A 16,993-nucleotide genomic window follows, 5' to 3' on the forward strand; every position below is an offset into this window, starting at 1 on the left:
AAGGAAAAAGTATAAGCTTTTAGGAACTTGGAAAAACATCATAAAATACATGGAAGCAAGTAGTAAGAGATCAGTCAGGAAAGAAATTCTGAAGAAACTTGAAGGTTACACTAAAAAGTTAGAGTTCATTGCCTAAAGGCAGGGACTCTTAGACATGGGAGTAATAACTAGATGTGTGCTCTATTTTTGGCTTTGCTTTTAAATATAAGAATGCTTAATTTCAACAAAGTTTTAAAGTAGCATGAGGTCCATATAACAAGAAAGGAGAAATCAGTGAAATATCTTAGGGGAAAAACTCTTTTAAAATACCCATATGTCAGAGCGATATCAGTATCATAGTTGAATAAGATGTACCTTGTTGCGTCTCCCGACCTACAACAAACTGGCATCTTATCCACCCACGGGCAAAACTGCCTTTGCAGGAGCTGTGGGAACCTAGCACTATATTCCAAGGGACCGAGGAAAAGTCTTGCCTACCCGTGCATCAGGTAACAGGCTGACATACTACAGTCTAATCTGTGGACCTAGCAATAGCCCATAAAGTGCCTCCAGCCCCTCCCTCTCAGCCACATCTGGGAAGCCCTCCCTAGAAAACACTCTCTAAGATAATCACCCGTGGATGAGAGAGGCTTTTTGGAAAACCAGGTCTCCTGCAGAGAATTTCCAGCATCCCACTGGAGCAAAAAAATCAGGTTTGGACACACTGAAGAGGTAGTCATTAAAGACTGGAGGAGGTGACTGCTACTTCAAATGCAAAGACAGCAATGCAAAACTACAAAGAATATAAAATATCAAGGAAATATGATACCATCAAAGGATCACAATAATCTTCCATAATCAATCAGAAACACATGGAGATCTGTAATTTGTTCAAAAGAGAATTCAAAAATAGCAGTTTTAAGGAAACTCAGTGAGTTACAAGAAAAACACAAAAAGCCAATTCAGTAAAATCAGAAAAACACTCTATGAATAAAAGGAGAAGCTTAACAAAGAGCTGGACATAGTAAAAACTAACTAAACAAAAATCCTGGAGCTGAAGAGTATAATGAAGGAGATGAAAAAAGCAAGAGTGATCACTGACAGGAAATGGATCAACCAAAAAAAAATGTGAATTTAAAGACAGGAACTATCAAATTATCCAGTCAGCAGAGAACAAAGTAAAAATAATGAAAAAGTGTGAGGAAAGACTATGTGACTACAAGTGAACCCTCATAAGGCTATTCACAACTTCTCAGCAGAAACCTTACATGCCAGGAGGCAGTGGGATTACATATCCAAAGTGCTAAGAGAAAAAAGACTACCAATCAAGAATACTTTACTCAGCAAAATTATCCTTCAGAAATCAAATTGAATAAATACATTTGATATACCGCATTAACAGGATAAAAAAAAATTATATCATCATCCCAGCATGTGAGGAAAAAGCATTTGACATAATTCATCTTTTCAGGATAAAAACTCTCAACAAAGTGCGTACTGAATTGTCACACCTGGACATAATGAAGTCCAATATGATAAGCCCATAGCCAACATCATATGCAGTGGTAAAAAACGGAAAGCTTTTACTCTAAGTTCAAGAACAAGGCAAAGTTTCCCACTTGACCACTCCTATTCAACAGGATAGAGGAAGTCCTAGCCAAAGCAGTCAGGCAAGAAAAGGAAATAAAAGGCATCCAAACTGCGAGATCATGACCAGAGCCAAAATTGGACGCCTAACCGACCGAGCCACCCAGGCGCCCCTGCATATTTTTCTGATTCAGCACACTGAATGTATCCTGCCACTGCTTTCTTGCCTGCCAAGTTTCTGTGGATAGGTCTGCTGCAAACCTGATCTGTCTTCCCTTTTAGGTTAGGGAACTTTTTTTTTTTTCCTTTCTGCTTTCATGATTCTCTCCTTGCCTGAGTATTTTGTGAATTTGATTATGATATGCCTTGTTGGTCGGTTTTTGTTGAATCTAATGGGGGTCCTCTGTGTTTCCTGGATTCTGATGTCTGTGTCTTTCCCCAGGTTTTGTAAATGTTTTCCGCTATCATTTGCTCACATAACCTTAATAACCCTATTTCTCTCTCTTCCGCTTCTGGGACCCCTATGATTCTGATGTTCCTTTTTAATGAGTCACTGGTTTCTCTAATGCTTACATCATGCTCTTTTGCCTTCATCTCCCTCTTTTTTTTTTCTGCTTCGTTATTCTCTATAAGTTTGTCCTGTATATCATGGATTCTCTGTTCTGCCTTGTCCATCCTTGCTGCCACTGCATCCATCCGGATTGCAGCTCAGTTATATTATTTTCAATTTCATTCTGGCTATTTTTTACTTCTTTTATCTCTGCAGAAAGGGATTCTAATCTATTTTCGACCCCAGCTAATATTCTTATTATCGTGATTCTAAATTCTGGTTCAGACATCTTGCTTGTATCTGTGTTGATTAAATCCCTGGCTGTGGTTTCTTCATGCTCTTTCTTTTGGGGTAAATTCCTGCTGAATTCTGTGGTTCGGGTTGTGCAGATTGTTGTGTTAGTCCTCCAATCAGTGTTCTAGGTGTGTAGGATGGTTTCGTGTTGGCCTGGCTGTATTTCATGGATGGGAGACACACACAAAACTTCCATGCTGTTCCGCCATCTTGGCCCCTCCCCCCATTCACAAATATTTTAAAAACTTATCTCAGGGTACCTGGGTAGCTCAGTCGGTTAAGCATCCAACTTAGGCTCAGGTCATGATCTCACAGTATGTGAGTTTAAGCCCCACGTGGGGTTCACATTGGGCTCGCCACTGTCAGCGCAGAGCTTGCTTCAGATCCTGTCTCCCTCTCTCTCTGCCCCTCCCCTGCTGGCTTGCTTGGTCTCTCTCAAAAATAAACAGTTAAAAAAATTATCTCAATAGATGTGAAATAAACATCTTTTAACATTCAATATTCATTCATGACAGAACTTAGAAAACTAGTATTATAAGAGAACTTCCTTAATATACTTGTAGCAGAAAGACCCTAAGTGACCCCATAGTATCTGCCCTTTAGTGTTGTCACCTTTTCTTTATAAATCTTTTCGCTTAAGATCTGTGACTTGACTCTAGCTATTAGAACATGGCACATGTAAAGGAAAATTGCAGACATAATTCAGTTAATTCAGAGTTAATCAAAAGGAGGATTATGCTAGGCAACCCTGATCTAATCACGTGAACACCCTTCAAGGAGGACTGAGCTTTCGCTGAAGTGACATTCTCCTTGCTGGCCTCCTAAACTAAGCGGCCGTATTGAGGAAGTCTACGTGGCCAAGAACAAGGAACAGCCTTGCTCTAGGCTGAATATTTGTGTCCCCACTCACCCAAATTCATGTGTTAACTCTTAATGTTCAACGTGATAGTATTTAGAAGTGGGGGATTTGGGAAATGATGAAGTCACGAAGGTGGAGCCCTCATGAATGGGATTAGTGCCCTTATAAAGGAGGGCTGTGAGAGCTCCCTTGGCCCTGTGCCAAGCAGGAAGACCAGCGTCCATGAGCCAGGAAGCAGGCCGTCGCTGTACACTGAATCTGCCAGTGCCTTCATTTTGGACTTCCCAGCCTCCAGAACTGTGAAAAATAAAACTTTTTTTTTTTTTTTTCATAAGCCTATGGTATTTTGTTAGAGCAGCCCAAAAAGACTAAGACAAGTGTCTGGGAACGCTTAGGACCTAAGCCTCCAACTAGCCTCCAGCTAGCAAAGAGCTGTGGAAATGAGTCCAGTCATACGGTCACAAGGAAATTCTCTTATAAACAAACTCAATGGGCTTGGAAGCAGATTCTTCCCCGTTGAAGCACCCAAATGGGGAAGCGCAGTCTAGCAGACACCTTGAGTACAGCCTTGTGAGAACCTGAACAAAGGACCCAGCTAAGCCATTGCTTAGCTTCTGGCCCATAAAAATGTGAGATAAATGCGTGTGGCTTTAAGACACTGTGTGGATGGTGATCTGTTGTAAACGGCAAGAGCAAACTAAGAGACTAATAAAAGACGCACACTTTTAAAAACCCCACTATCTACATAGTTATAGAAAACTACTTTTACATGTTGCAATTTCAAGAAGACATGAACACTCACTATCCTCACATTTACTCAACGTCATTCTTGTAGTAGGAAAGAAAAAAAATGAAAGCTCTAGGAATTGGAAAGAAAAATGCCACTATTTATAGATTATATGTCACTGCATGTACCAAATCCAAAAGAATCTGCAGATAAAACACTCGAGTAAAAAACAATATATTGTGGGGAATAATCTTAGATAATTAAAAGACTAGTTGTTTGGAAAAATCAGTATAAGAAATGTCTTTCCTTACAAACTGTTGGCCGATTCGATGCAATTCCAATGAGAACCGGCTTTGGAGAGCTTGCCAAGTTGATTATAAAAGACCTGTGGAGCCCTTCTTCCTTTCTTCTTTCTCATCCCCAACATTTTAGTTCCCAGTCCTAGAAACAGAGGCATGGAGTTGTGGGGGTCCAGAGTGAGGTGTTAGAGCTTAGAATGGGGAAGGCATTATGTGTAGGACAGTCACCCTGCACAGTGTTGGAGCTCAAGTGAGAGCATCCCTGAAAAGTGAATGGTATAGAATAATGAAGTATCACAGCCTGAACAGGGTAGGGAGGCATCTGCACAGGGGAAGAATAGCCCAGTGGGGGTTTTCAGAACCTGCAGGGGGGCAAGTCATCTGCAGAAGAGGTGGCCTGGCACAGGGTGTCTGAGAAAGGAGATATTTACATGTCTCAAAGTACTTCCCCATAAAATACTAAATAATTGGAAAGTGGAAAGTTAACATTCCAGGCGAGAAACCTGGCAGATACTACCTCCGGTGGCCAACATTAACATCACCAGTATGGGGACAAATCAAAATTGTAGGTCACATGATAGGATGCAAAGAGTAGGTTGTAGTGATACTCTTGCTAAACATGTATGGTCTGAATTTTACCATAAGGAAGCCTAAGAAAAATCCACATTGAAAGACATTCCACATTACTGGAATTTACTCGTCAAAAGGTTAAAAGTCATGAAAGTCGAGGAAAGACAAAGGAACTGTTCTGGAGTGAAAGAGACTAAGACACACAATTCAATACATGGCTCTAAACAGGACCTTCCTTGGTATAACGTATACTACAGATAAGTGACCAAACTTAAAAAGAATTATGAGGAATAAATGATAGAATTATACTGAACCCTTGAACAAAAGAGTTTTAATGGGTGCACTGACTACACACAGATTTTTTTTTTTTTCAGTACTGGAAATGTAATTTCTTTTATAATTTTCTTCATGGTATTATTTTCTGTAGCTTACTTTAAGAATATAGTATGATACGTATAATATACAAAAGATTACTGGTAGTAGTAGTGGTTAAGTCTTTGGGGGTCAAAAGTTGTTCATGGCTTTTTGACTGTGGGGGGCGTGGTCAGAGCCCTTAACCCCGTTGATTAAGAGTCGAGTGTATTAGAGTTAATGTTCTGATTGTGAAGGTTGTATGGTAGTTATGTGGAATGTACTGACTTGTAGGATTTAAATGCTACAGGAATCAGGCATCCCATTAGCAGTTTACTTGCAAATGGCTCTGGGGCGGGGGGGGGGGAGTTTTTTTTGTTTTGTTTTCTCTAATTTTTCTTGTCTCTAACTTTGTTTCCAAAAAGCAAATCAAAAATAAATAAATGAATAAATAAATAAATAAATAAATAGAAAAGTTGAAAAGCCTTAGGCAAATCTTATTTCTCCATGTGGAAAGAGCTACGAATCAGTGTTTACAATTAAAATTATAGATAGGTTTTATGGTAGTATAAAAAAAATTGTAATATGTACAAACATTGGCAATAGCCATAGCAGGAATATATCAACATAACGTCTAAATCTTTAGGCCCACATATAGTCATAAAAATTGGGAAAAACAAAAAGCCATCCATGAACACTACTGAAGTATTAATGACAACTTGGTTGTTTGGGTGCTGTTTAAACCGCTGGTAGTGGAGCAGTCTGATGTATGTAAAACCCTCTAGTGGTAGTTTCCACGTACAAAATGTGCTTAAAAGTTAATGAGATGCCAAGAAACATAGTTTAAAATATTATAAAGATTTTCATTACACACATATGATACAAAAACTTTTTCCTTTAATCAAGATTTTGCCGTATAGTGTGTTCAATTGGGAAGCAATGAAAATGTTTTGTAAGCATCCAGTAAATTTTTTCTATTTATTTTTCAAATTGTATAATTTTTGTTCAAAATCTGTACATATTCTCATGACGCTTTCCATACTGGATCTTGATTTAGAATTGAATCATCAGTAGATACTAAAGGATTTCTACAGGATCCTCATTCAAATTTGGTAGCAGCTGAAAAGGAAAAGAAAGAATTATCTTCTTTCTCCAAAATACTTTTCACTACAAGTGATTAAAAAAAAAAGAAAAGAAAAGAAAAGGAAAGGAAAGGAAAGGAAATAGAAAAAACAAAGTTGGGGCCTTTATGAGTGTTAAGAAAAATGAAAAATACCTACGTACAACTGCAATATGAAACCCAAGATTAGTATTAAATATATTTTGCTCAGGGTTGCACACTGAATTAATTGCTATTGTGGATAAATGTCAGAGTTTCTGTTTTTTTCATTACAAGATGAAAGTACAAGATGAGGACACAGTCCACCCTGAACAATCATAAACTATAAACCGAAAAATCAAACAGGCATTTCCAAACAGAGCCAAGTATACAGATGTAAGTGACAGGTATGAAACACAGCACTACTGGAACATATGGAAGGGACATCCCAGCTTTGTGTCAATATTGTCTGCTCTTTGGTGAAGGTGATATGTCAGCTGATACCTGAAGGATAAGGAAAAAGTATGCTAGGTAGAGGGAAGAAGCACATACAAAGAGCTAGAAGTGAGGAAGAACACTTGTGCAATTAATTATGAGTAGTTTAGTTTGACAAGGCGCTAGAGCAAAGCAGCAGAGTAGGGCAAATAGTGAGAGACAAGGCTGAATAATCTGGCAAGAAGCAAACTGATCTGGGTGTTTTCGTTCCATGCTAAGGAACTTGAAGTTTTACCCAAGGGCAAAAGCAATGACAAAGTCAATGAGTGAAGATTGAAACCCGTTACCTGTCAAGTGACAGCTATATGACCTCTAATTACTTAACCAAGCATTACTAAGACGACTTTGGCTTTTTGGGTCTTCTATCACTAGCAGAAACAACAATTTGATAAAGCACACCTTTTCTGAGACTTGTGCAGGTTGACAGTTCCACAGGGATGGCACCAGTGAAGGAAGATTGTCGCCAGAAATAATAACAGATATATAGACTTAGGGAGATTGAAAAAAACTTCTTTAACGTTTATTTATTTTTGAGAGAGAGACAAACCACAAGCGGGCAGGGGCACAGAGAGAGGGAGACACAGAATCTGAAGCAGGCTCCAGGCTCCGAGCTTTCAGCACAGAGCCCTCTGTGGGGCCTGAACCCACCTGAGCTGAAATCAGTCGCCCAACCGACTGAGCCACCTGGGTGCCCCTAGACTTGTGGGAGATTTTAAAAGAGCTATGACACATGAGGACTAAATGAGGAAGAAGTGTGTTCTTCATTATGCTCATGCTTTTACATTTTTTATTAGCTATGTACAAAAAAATGTGAATGTAGCATCTATTATCCAAACAATGGAAAGGGATGCCATTTACTATTTATAGTTTATTTCAGAAATCAATGATATCTAACTTCATACATTTTGGCAACATACCTTCTTCTAGTGCTCTGGTTATTCTTTTCTCAAACTCCCGCTGCGTCTGAAATAAGCCAAATATTATTTAGAATGTGTAAGGTAAACAAAAGTCATTGTAGGAATTATATATAGCTTACGACATGTGGTCTTGAAATAATACTTGTAGAGATTAAACCAAAGTTAGGGATTGCTTAAATAGGAAGACAATCACATGAATAAAATAAATTCCTATTTTATTTTAGTTTTAGATAATGGAGAACAGATACATACATACATACATACACACACATACATATATGTACATATATGTATATATATATGTGTGTGTGTAATATATAATACATATATATTACATATAATATGTGTATAATACATATATAATGCTATTTAAGCGAATCTGATAAAAAGCACAATTAATATTGATCTATTGAATATGTATAATCTCTGAAAGGTGATGTTTGATCTTACTGGTACAAAAAAGTTTAAACAAGATTCATATTGTATACTGAATTATTACTTGGAAATGATTAGAAAAACTGCCATTTGTGAAAGTTTAATCAGGTTTTTACCTTAATGAATTGTTCCTTAAAATGGGCTTTCCATTTTTTCACTCTTAGAAAAACAAAATTTGAAGGAATGCTTTTTGCTATTAGTTTTTCAGGACTGACTCTTAAATATATATAAAATGAAGAAAGTGGGACTGTCATACTGTCATGTGGAACTTCTATTGGCAAAAATTTGAGTAAAAATATTTTGCTATCTGTATTATGACTAAAACACTTATTTCTTTTCATATGCACACAAAGATTTCAGAAAATCTCCTTGAAGAAAGGAAAAATAGAGGGTTACAACAGTTTTCAAACTTAGCTTCTGATTTATAACTTTCTCAATTACAGATAAGGAAAACAGTATAAAATTTTCAATTGTAACTTTGTTTCCTTTCTCCAAATTAGGACCAAGTTTTGAAACACTTGACTACAGGTGACCCTTGAATAACACAGGGGTTGGGGTACATTCACAAACCTGTATACAATTTTTCATCCCCCCAAAACTTAATTACTAATAGCCTACTGTTGACCGGAAGCCTTACCGGTAACATAAACAGTCGATTCATACGTGTTTTGTCCAGTAGAATAAGCTAGGGCAAAAAATGACATTGAGAAAAACGGAAGGAAGAGGAAATACACTTACAATACTGTACACTATCCAAAAATAATCCATGTGTAAGTAAAGTAGACCCGCACAGGTCAAAACCATGTTGGTCAAGGGTCAAGTGTATATTACAACTGTTCCTGTCTAGAATGTTCTTATTTAGATCTTCCTTAGACAAGTTAGCCTCTCCCTGAATGCCCCAATCTGGCTCCAAAATAGTGTACTGAACATAGTCAACACTGTGGTGATAAGGATTCCAATGTCTTTACAAATTTGGGTGTGAGGACAAATGTTTTAGCTGACATGTTTCCCAGTATTTTCAGAGACTGTTTTCCCTAATACCTTTTTTTAATTGGAGTATAGTTGACATACAATGTTACACTAGTTTTTCAGTATACAAATTCAGATTGGACAATTGTATACACTATGCTATGCTTGCTACCGTACGTGTAGTTACCCTCTGTCACCATGCAACATTAATACAATATTTTTGATGATATTCCATATGCTGTATTCTTCATTCCTGTGACTTATTTACTTTATAACTGCACCTCCCCTCTAGCAACCACCAATTTGTCCTCTGTAGTTATGATTCTGTTTGTTCACTTGTTTTGTTTTTTTATATTCCACATGTAAGTGAAATCAGATAGTGTTTATTTGTCTTTCTCCGATTTATTTCACCTAGCATAATACCCTCTAGGTCTATCAATGTTGTCACAAATGGCAAGATCTCATTCTTTGTGATAGCTGAGCTATATTTCATTGTATACATACTACACATTGTCTTTATCCATTCATCTCTCCATGGACACTTAGGTTGCTTCCCTATTTTGGTTATCACAAACAATGTTTCCATAAACATAGGGATGCATACAACTTTTCAAATTACTGTTTTCATTTTCTTTGGGTAAATACGCAGTAGTGGGATTCATGAATATCTATTTTTAAGTTTTTGAGGAAACATAACACTTTTTTGACAATAGCATTATATTCGGGCCTTATAAAATGAATGGGACAACATTACTATACCAGACTTAAAAATTAATAACTTAATACCAGATGATGGGGGAAGGCTTTATTCAAACAATTTTGTGTTACCATTAATAAATACGATATAAAATATAAACCACGTTTTTTATATGACATGACTTAAGGAGCTACCAAGGTAATGTTGCATCTTTTCCCCAAAAGCTCTTTTCCTAAATATTTACCTCTGTGACCTTTATGTTTATTTCTAGGTAAAAACTGTGTTTCAATGGCGAAAATAGCTTTCAAGTCCATGAATAAGAACACGTGTACTTTTATGTATACCTTTCCATTGATCAGAAATATAAGAGGCTGAGAAAATTATACACAGAAAAAATATATATCAGCAAATTTTAATTCAAAGAACATTTTTAAAGGATTTTTAATTAGAAGGATTTTCTCATTAACTGTTAGCATTCAAATATGGCCCATAGAAATCTAAGGTTCGGTTGGGGGCACTGCAGGATTGAGGGACAAGGAAGTCACAGCCGTAGTCTCCATCTCTCCTTTAGTTAGACAGCTCTACTTCTCTCTGTTTTACACAATATAGTTTAATGCAAAAAAAAATACATTCTATTCTTTGAAAAAAAATTATTTTGAAGGTATAAAAGTCACTAATTTAGTCAAAGTCCCGAATTTTGCGTAATAGACAAAAAGGGCTCAGAGAGAGTGTACTTTGCCTGAGGTCATGAATCCAACTAGATGCAGACCAGGAATACACGTGTGGTCTTACCAGGCCTAGAGTTCTATGCCCGTTACTTCCTCATAGTCAGGAAAAATACGTGTATTTTAAGAATAACTCAGAGAAAATGAATACATAAAACTTTGTCATGTGGCTCAATAATGTTTAGGTATGAGGCCCACAATAGTAGCTCTAAAACTAAATTACAAATTTTAAAGTCATCAATAAAAATAAAGGAACAGAAATTATGTTAACTCCTTTTAGTAGCAGTCAATTTTTAAGCACAACTTTTTTAAACCACAGGACAGAGAACTCGAAAGAGAAAATCTTTAGGTGAAGCAAGCAAGCTGAAACTGAGGAAATTCTTCCTGAAAGAATTATTTCTTCCAAAGAAAATTTGGTTTATCAAAATCAATCAACAAATGAGTGAACCCATGGTGTGGTTATTTATAGCAAAATTTCAAACCCAACACAGATTTCTCTTTCCCATCTAGCATGCTTTTGCCTAACCTCTCATCATTCGTTGGTATGTACAAAAGACACAATTCACTTTATTTATAATTTAAATCCAGTCAGAAATTATAGGTGAACCTTCACGTCTCACATGTGGACTTATCTCTACCCCTCCCTCCCGACGGGAAGGGAGAATTACCTAACGGGTGAATTTGGGAGAAGGAGCTAAGCAGTGCTTACGTGTTTCTGAATCTCCTCTTTGAAAAAGATGTGCCTGCCCACAGTAACATGAATTTGGGTCTGCTCTCAGCTCTGTGGTAAGCACCCGGCCCCCGGGGTGGGGGTCAAGCAATTGTTTCCTCAATTTACAACTGTGTGGGGAAGTGCCCAATTTAGGAGGAAGCCCAAAGTGGCTAACATAACCTAAATCATATCCTCCAATTTGTTAGTGTGTATTAGTAATAAAGCTACTAAGTTTCTCTCCATCTCCCTGTCTCCTGTGTTCTGAATTTAGAACGAGAAGAGCAGGGTTACTTGCCGCCTACCCAGTGTCACCTGTCACAGCTCCACCGAGAAAAATGACTAGACAGCACTTACAGAAACATTCTCTTCTTCCTTGACTTCATAACTAACGTACATTGTTCAAAGGCCACGCCAACTCGAAAGAGAGAAAAAGTTGAAAGGAACCATTTTAGGAACAAACATAGAAAGTCAGACAAACTGAGGACACAGAGGAGTACATCTGAAATGAAAGAACATGACAAAAGAAGAAAAAAAACTAAGTGAAACAGAGATAAGTAATGTACCTCATAAAGAGTTCAAGGTAACGGTCATAAAGATGCTCCGTGAACTTGGGAGAATGAATGGATCCAGTGATAACATCAACAAAGAGATAGAAAATATAAAAAAGAACCAATCAGAGCTGAAGGATACAATAACAGAAATGACGAATACACTAGAGGGAATCAACAGCAGATAAGAAGATGCAGAAGAACAGATCAACAATTTGCAAGACAGGGTAGTAGAAATCATCCAAGCCAAAAAAAAAAAAAGAGAGAATTTTAAAAATGAGGCTAGGTTAAGGGACCTGTGGGACAACATCCAGTGTAATAATACTTGCATTCAAGGGGTTCCAGAAAAAGAAAAGAGAAACGGGCAAAGAACTCATTTGAAGAAATAAAAGCTTCATTTTAAAAATTCAAATATTTGTTTGATTTAGCTATTTATAAAATGCTCTACAATCGCTCAGCAAGATATTTTATGAAAGTTGAAACAAAGGTGGTATAAGTCAAAAAAAAAAGGAAAAAGAAAAAAGAGTGCCATAAGTAAGAAAGCAATTAAAGATGTATTCTCGTGTAAGAAAACAGCAAATCTTTTAACTTAAAAGAGAAATTAACCTTTTTAGTGTTACAAGTTGATTTCATTCATAAAAAGGACTTACCGTGGATTCTTTTTTTTTTTTTTTTTTTTTTTTTTTAAGTAGCCTCCATGCTTAGTGTAGAGCCCAATGCAGGACTTGAACTCATGACCCTGAGATCAAAACCTGAGCTGAGATCAAGAGTTAGACGCTGAACTGACTGAGCCACCCAGGCACCCCCATGGATTCTTCTAAATAGTAAACATTCATAGGTCGTTAAGTGTTTGGAGGACGATCATTCACTGACACACAGGGGTGCAAAAACTGGATTATAGCAAAACTTTCAAATGTTTATGAACCACTGCCAACTGAAAATAAGTCCAAGCATCTGAGTGTACCTGCGGTTAGCAGGCAATAACATTTACTTTCTAAAATCAAATTTAAATGAAAGCTTTTCAAGAAATTTAACATGGGTCAGTCTAGTTATATTTACTGAATAGAGTTAATGCTAGGTGTCTCTTGTGGTGCACCTGGGTGGCTCAGTTGTTTTTAGTGTCCAAATCTTGATTTTGACTCAGGTCATGATCGCATGGTTTTGAGACTGAGCCCCACATTCGGCTCTGTGCTGAGCATGAAACCTGCTTGGGATTCTCTTTCTCCCTCTCCTTTTGCCCCTCCCCTGCATGCACTCACTCATTCTCTCGCTAAAATAAAATAAAAATTAGTATCTCTTGGAAATGAGAGATCAAGGGACTAAAATATATATATAAAATTTACCTCAGTTCTTTCTTAGCACATATAATTATGACTTTTACTTCATATGTATTAGTTACTTAAACAACTCAGAATTTCACCAAATTAAAAGCAACTATTATATCAGATATCTGAAACCCAAACTAAAACAGATAATATAACTCACCTTCCACAAGGAAGTCTCCCAGTAGTCATATGACGGCCGTGGGTTTAAGGTAGGAATCACTAAGTTCCCTCTTGGAGTAAGGTTTCCATTGAGCACTAAATTATTTTCAAAATGTCCACAATAAGGTGGTTCCAGGCCTGGGCTCACACTAAGGGTCCTGAGTAAAGTTTGGTGCTGCTGTCTCTCCTCAAGAAGTTTTGTATTGCTCTCTGGCAGTCTCTCCTTAGCCCTGTGAAGATTAAAAAAACACAAATACATTTTCTTTTTACCTAAATCTTTCCTAAATGACTTACGTTTTTTAAGTTTCCATAATAGTAAATAGCATTTGCCTTTGAACAGTGTTTTAACACTGAACATGTGACACAGCACACCTACTATCTAAAATTATACTTTTAAAATTGTTCTAAAGAAATGCTTATGATTCCAGGGGGATTCCTAACAATTCAGACCAGGAAAGGGAGAGAAGTGGCTATCAGTGATGTACATGGCTTAACAAATAATACTTGCTGTCTTCTGGAGTGGCTGTACTGACAGGATCCTTCAGGATGCCATTATATATACATACTTATATTTAGGAAACCTGTTCACAGATATAAAACTAAACCATCCCTCAAAGACATTTTCAAGCGTTTGCTTTCACCACTCTTGTACATTTCACTCATTATCTCAAAGAAACTGAGCATCTGACACTGACGAATCATTGAGACCAACAATCTCTAGGGGAGATAGTAGATGGCAGAGTGTGATCAGAAAGAACTAAAACAGCTACAGAGGCAATTAGCTTGTAACAGTCACCAAGGCACTGGAGGCAGAATCTGCCCTTTCTGTCTTCCGTCTTCCACATGCCTCCCTCCCACCACGGTGCTCTTTTTAGCCACTCTGGGAATTATGCTACCCTTCAGCCCTGTGCGAGTCTTTCTGTATTTCACCTGGATGCCTTTATGTAAAGTAGAAAAAGCATAAAGGATGGTTTGTCTCAAGGCCCACTCTAGTAATCATACCAAAGATCACAATCGAGAGAATAAATGTACCAAGCTGCCAGGATGAGTAGTAGTAGTACTTGACCTTTTAGGTTAAAGATGTAATCTTCCAAAAAGAAACTCATCGACATTTCAATTTAGGGTAATTCTGACAAGCAATTTTATAATAATATGCTTCTAAATGAGAAAGCTTCAAACAATGCACTTAAAGACTAGCAGATCCGATCGATGGAAAATATACAGGGCGGGGGGTGCGGGGGGGGGTGGGGGAAGAGGTCCTGTAAAAGCGAAAAAAAGAGGAGGGATGCAAACTGTCCTGGACTAACATTTCAAAGGTAAGTTCACTTAGAAACATCATTTTCCAAAATGACACCATCTAGTTGGCTTGCACTTCCTACTCATCTCATGATCTTGGCTCCACAGACATTATGCTGTGGAGGCAAATTAATAAGCTAAATTTCTTGTCTATGATTCTCTTTTGACTTACCTGTTCAGCTTATTTCTCAAGGACTTTCTAACTTTTAATTCTTCTAGGTAGAGTTGCCTGTAGGTTTCCAACTCTGTTTTAGTAGAATCTTCTTGAGAAGTCTTCATTGTAGAGACCTATTCCAGATCTCTAATTCTAAGTTCCATTTAACTTCTCGCTGAAGCATGAGCATTTTCTCTTAACTGGTCCAAATGTTCTCAAGCTGCTGCTTGTGCCTAAAGCAAATTAACAGGATAGTTTTAAAATAGCTATAATCTGAATAATTAATTATACCTGTTTCCTTTAGTTCGGAGTCAATGATTCAGAGAGCAATTTTAAATGAAAAAAAGCTCAAGTGTAAAATATTTATCATCAATGTCAACTGAATTAAATATGATTTATAAAATTAAAGTTCAATCATTCTTGTATTAGTATTCACGCAATCTGATAATTCAAATAATAGAATCAATGACAAAAATTTAGAAGTCAACAATAAACTTAATAATCCAAGTACAGTGCAATTTTTAAATCATAATTTTTCTTTTCCTCTTAATAGTGAGACTAGTTGTTTAAACCATCATTTTTTCTTATCCTCTAGATTTAGTAGGAATAACGATGAAAACTGAAATGTTTAAAGGGAGGAACAAATGCCTCCAGGAATCTACAAATTACCATAAAGCAAGTAGAGGAAACCCCTACAATACATCTATCCAAAATGTAATTTGCAGTGAAATGAATTACAGCACATTACAGATCAATCAATTAACCTGTAAAAACAGGTCGACTTCGTGTCATTTTTCTACTATGTCCAGTCGTGCTCTTTCTTCAATCTCCCGTTTATACTCTTCCACTTGACCGCGTTCTACCATATTCATTTCCATAAATTGTTTCAATTTTACTACTTCTTGCTGTAACTTCTTGTTATTGCTCTCTAGTTTTTCACGTTCTTCTTCGAAAGCTTTCATTGATAATAACTCTTGTTGAAGAACTTGATTTTTTTTGCATCCAGGTGTAGATATTTTGAAGATGTAGTTTCCAGTTCTGTTGTAAAGACATCAGCCTGCATGAATAAAACACTATAGTTTGGAAGTGGAGTGAAAAGAGTCTAACTCAAAACTACTATCAAAATGTGTTTTTCAGATTTTAAGTAATCTCTACGCCCAGTGTGAGGCTTGAACTCACAATCTCAAGATCAAGAGTAACTGAGCCAGCCAGGCACTCAAATTTTTAAATAAACTCATTTGCAATAAAATGTTACCTGTCTTAGTATGTGGAACCATAAACAACTCAGAAAATCAAGAGACACGTTAAAGACATCAGGTGTTACTGAAATAGATCTTTGCTATCATTCTCTTTACTACACATTTGCACTTGATTCTATACTTTTATTTTTCTATGATTTTTTCATATCTTTCTTTCATACAATAAGTCCCCTCTTAGGAGAAAGTCTCTTAGCCCTTCCCGCATCTTAACACTCCATAACTTTTAAAGACGTTTTAGCAATATCATATTGACTTATGTATGCCCAAGTCAAAAAATACGTCTCAAGATAAGACTCTGAAAATAAGACTCTAACTCATGAATCTAGAAGTAATGATTCTAATGCCACGGCCTGTTTCTGAACAGCAAATGTTTTATGCTAATTTGAACTGCATTCCCAGGAGAAATGATTCTCTGGGATGTGTTAAGAAATCACATCTCCCAGTATAAAACTTTAATTGAATGATCCACGTATTTTTTTGAGGCAAAAACAAAAATTTAATTCAATACTGTTATCTTGTAATCCTTTGTTACTTTCTAGAAAATAAGAGATAATACTAAACAACAACAACAACAACGACAAAACTGGCTGGAGTTTCAGTGATGCTGAGTTGGGAAGGACTTCCATCCATTCTATATGATTGGTAAGACAGGGTGAGTGGATGTGGTGGTTTTATAAATTCGTTGATACTTCTGTGAAAATCCCTCCCCTTAAATATATGCTGGCTTCAGTAACTGGTTTCTAGTGAACAGAATATGCAGAACTGCTGTGATATTTAAGGCCAGCCTAGAAAATGTGATACAGCTTCCATCTTTCTTTCTCTAGGGAAGCTCACCCTTAGAACCCAGCCACCACGTTGTGAGGAATACCAGGCTACCTAGTGAGTCTTCATGTACATACTCCAGCTGAGACTAGCCAACGTCCTAGCCAAGGCCAGCCTCAACAGCCAAACACGTGTGTGAACAAGCCTTTAGATGATTCTAGTCTC

General features: G+C 37.0%; 1 protein-coding gene across 1 annotated transcript in view; it reads right to left on the reverse strand.

Annotated features, from left to right (window-relative positions):
• The window catches only part of LOC128776566 (uncharacterized), a 153,024-nt gene that overhangs the window by 96,661 nt on the left and 39,370 nt on the right, over window positions 1-16,993 (reverse strand). Inside the window, 5 exon segments of the mRNA XM_053901303.1 lie at window positions 4,308-4,437; window positions 7,728-7,773; window positions 13,299-13,527; window positions 14,766-14,866; window positions 15,548-15,785. Coding sequence (XP_053757278.1) covers window positions 4,308-4,437; window positions 7,728-7,773; window positions 13,299-13,527; window positions 14,766-14,866; window positions 15,548-15,785 — 744 coding nt within the window.

The sequence above is a fragment of the Panthera pardus genome, unplaced genomic scaffold (assembly GCF_024362965.1).
Source record: "Panthera pardus isolate Hobbes unplaced genomic scaffold, ASM2436296v1 HiC_scaffold_1, whole genome shotgun sequence".
NCBI classification, from domain to species: domain Eukaryota; kingdom Metazoa; phylum Chordata; class Mammalia; order Carnivora; family Felidae; genus Panthera; species Panthera pardus.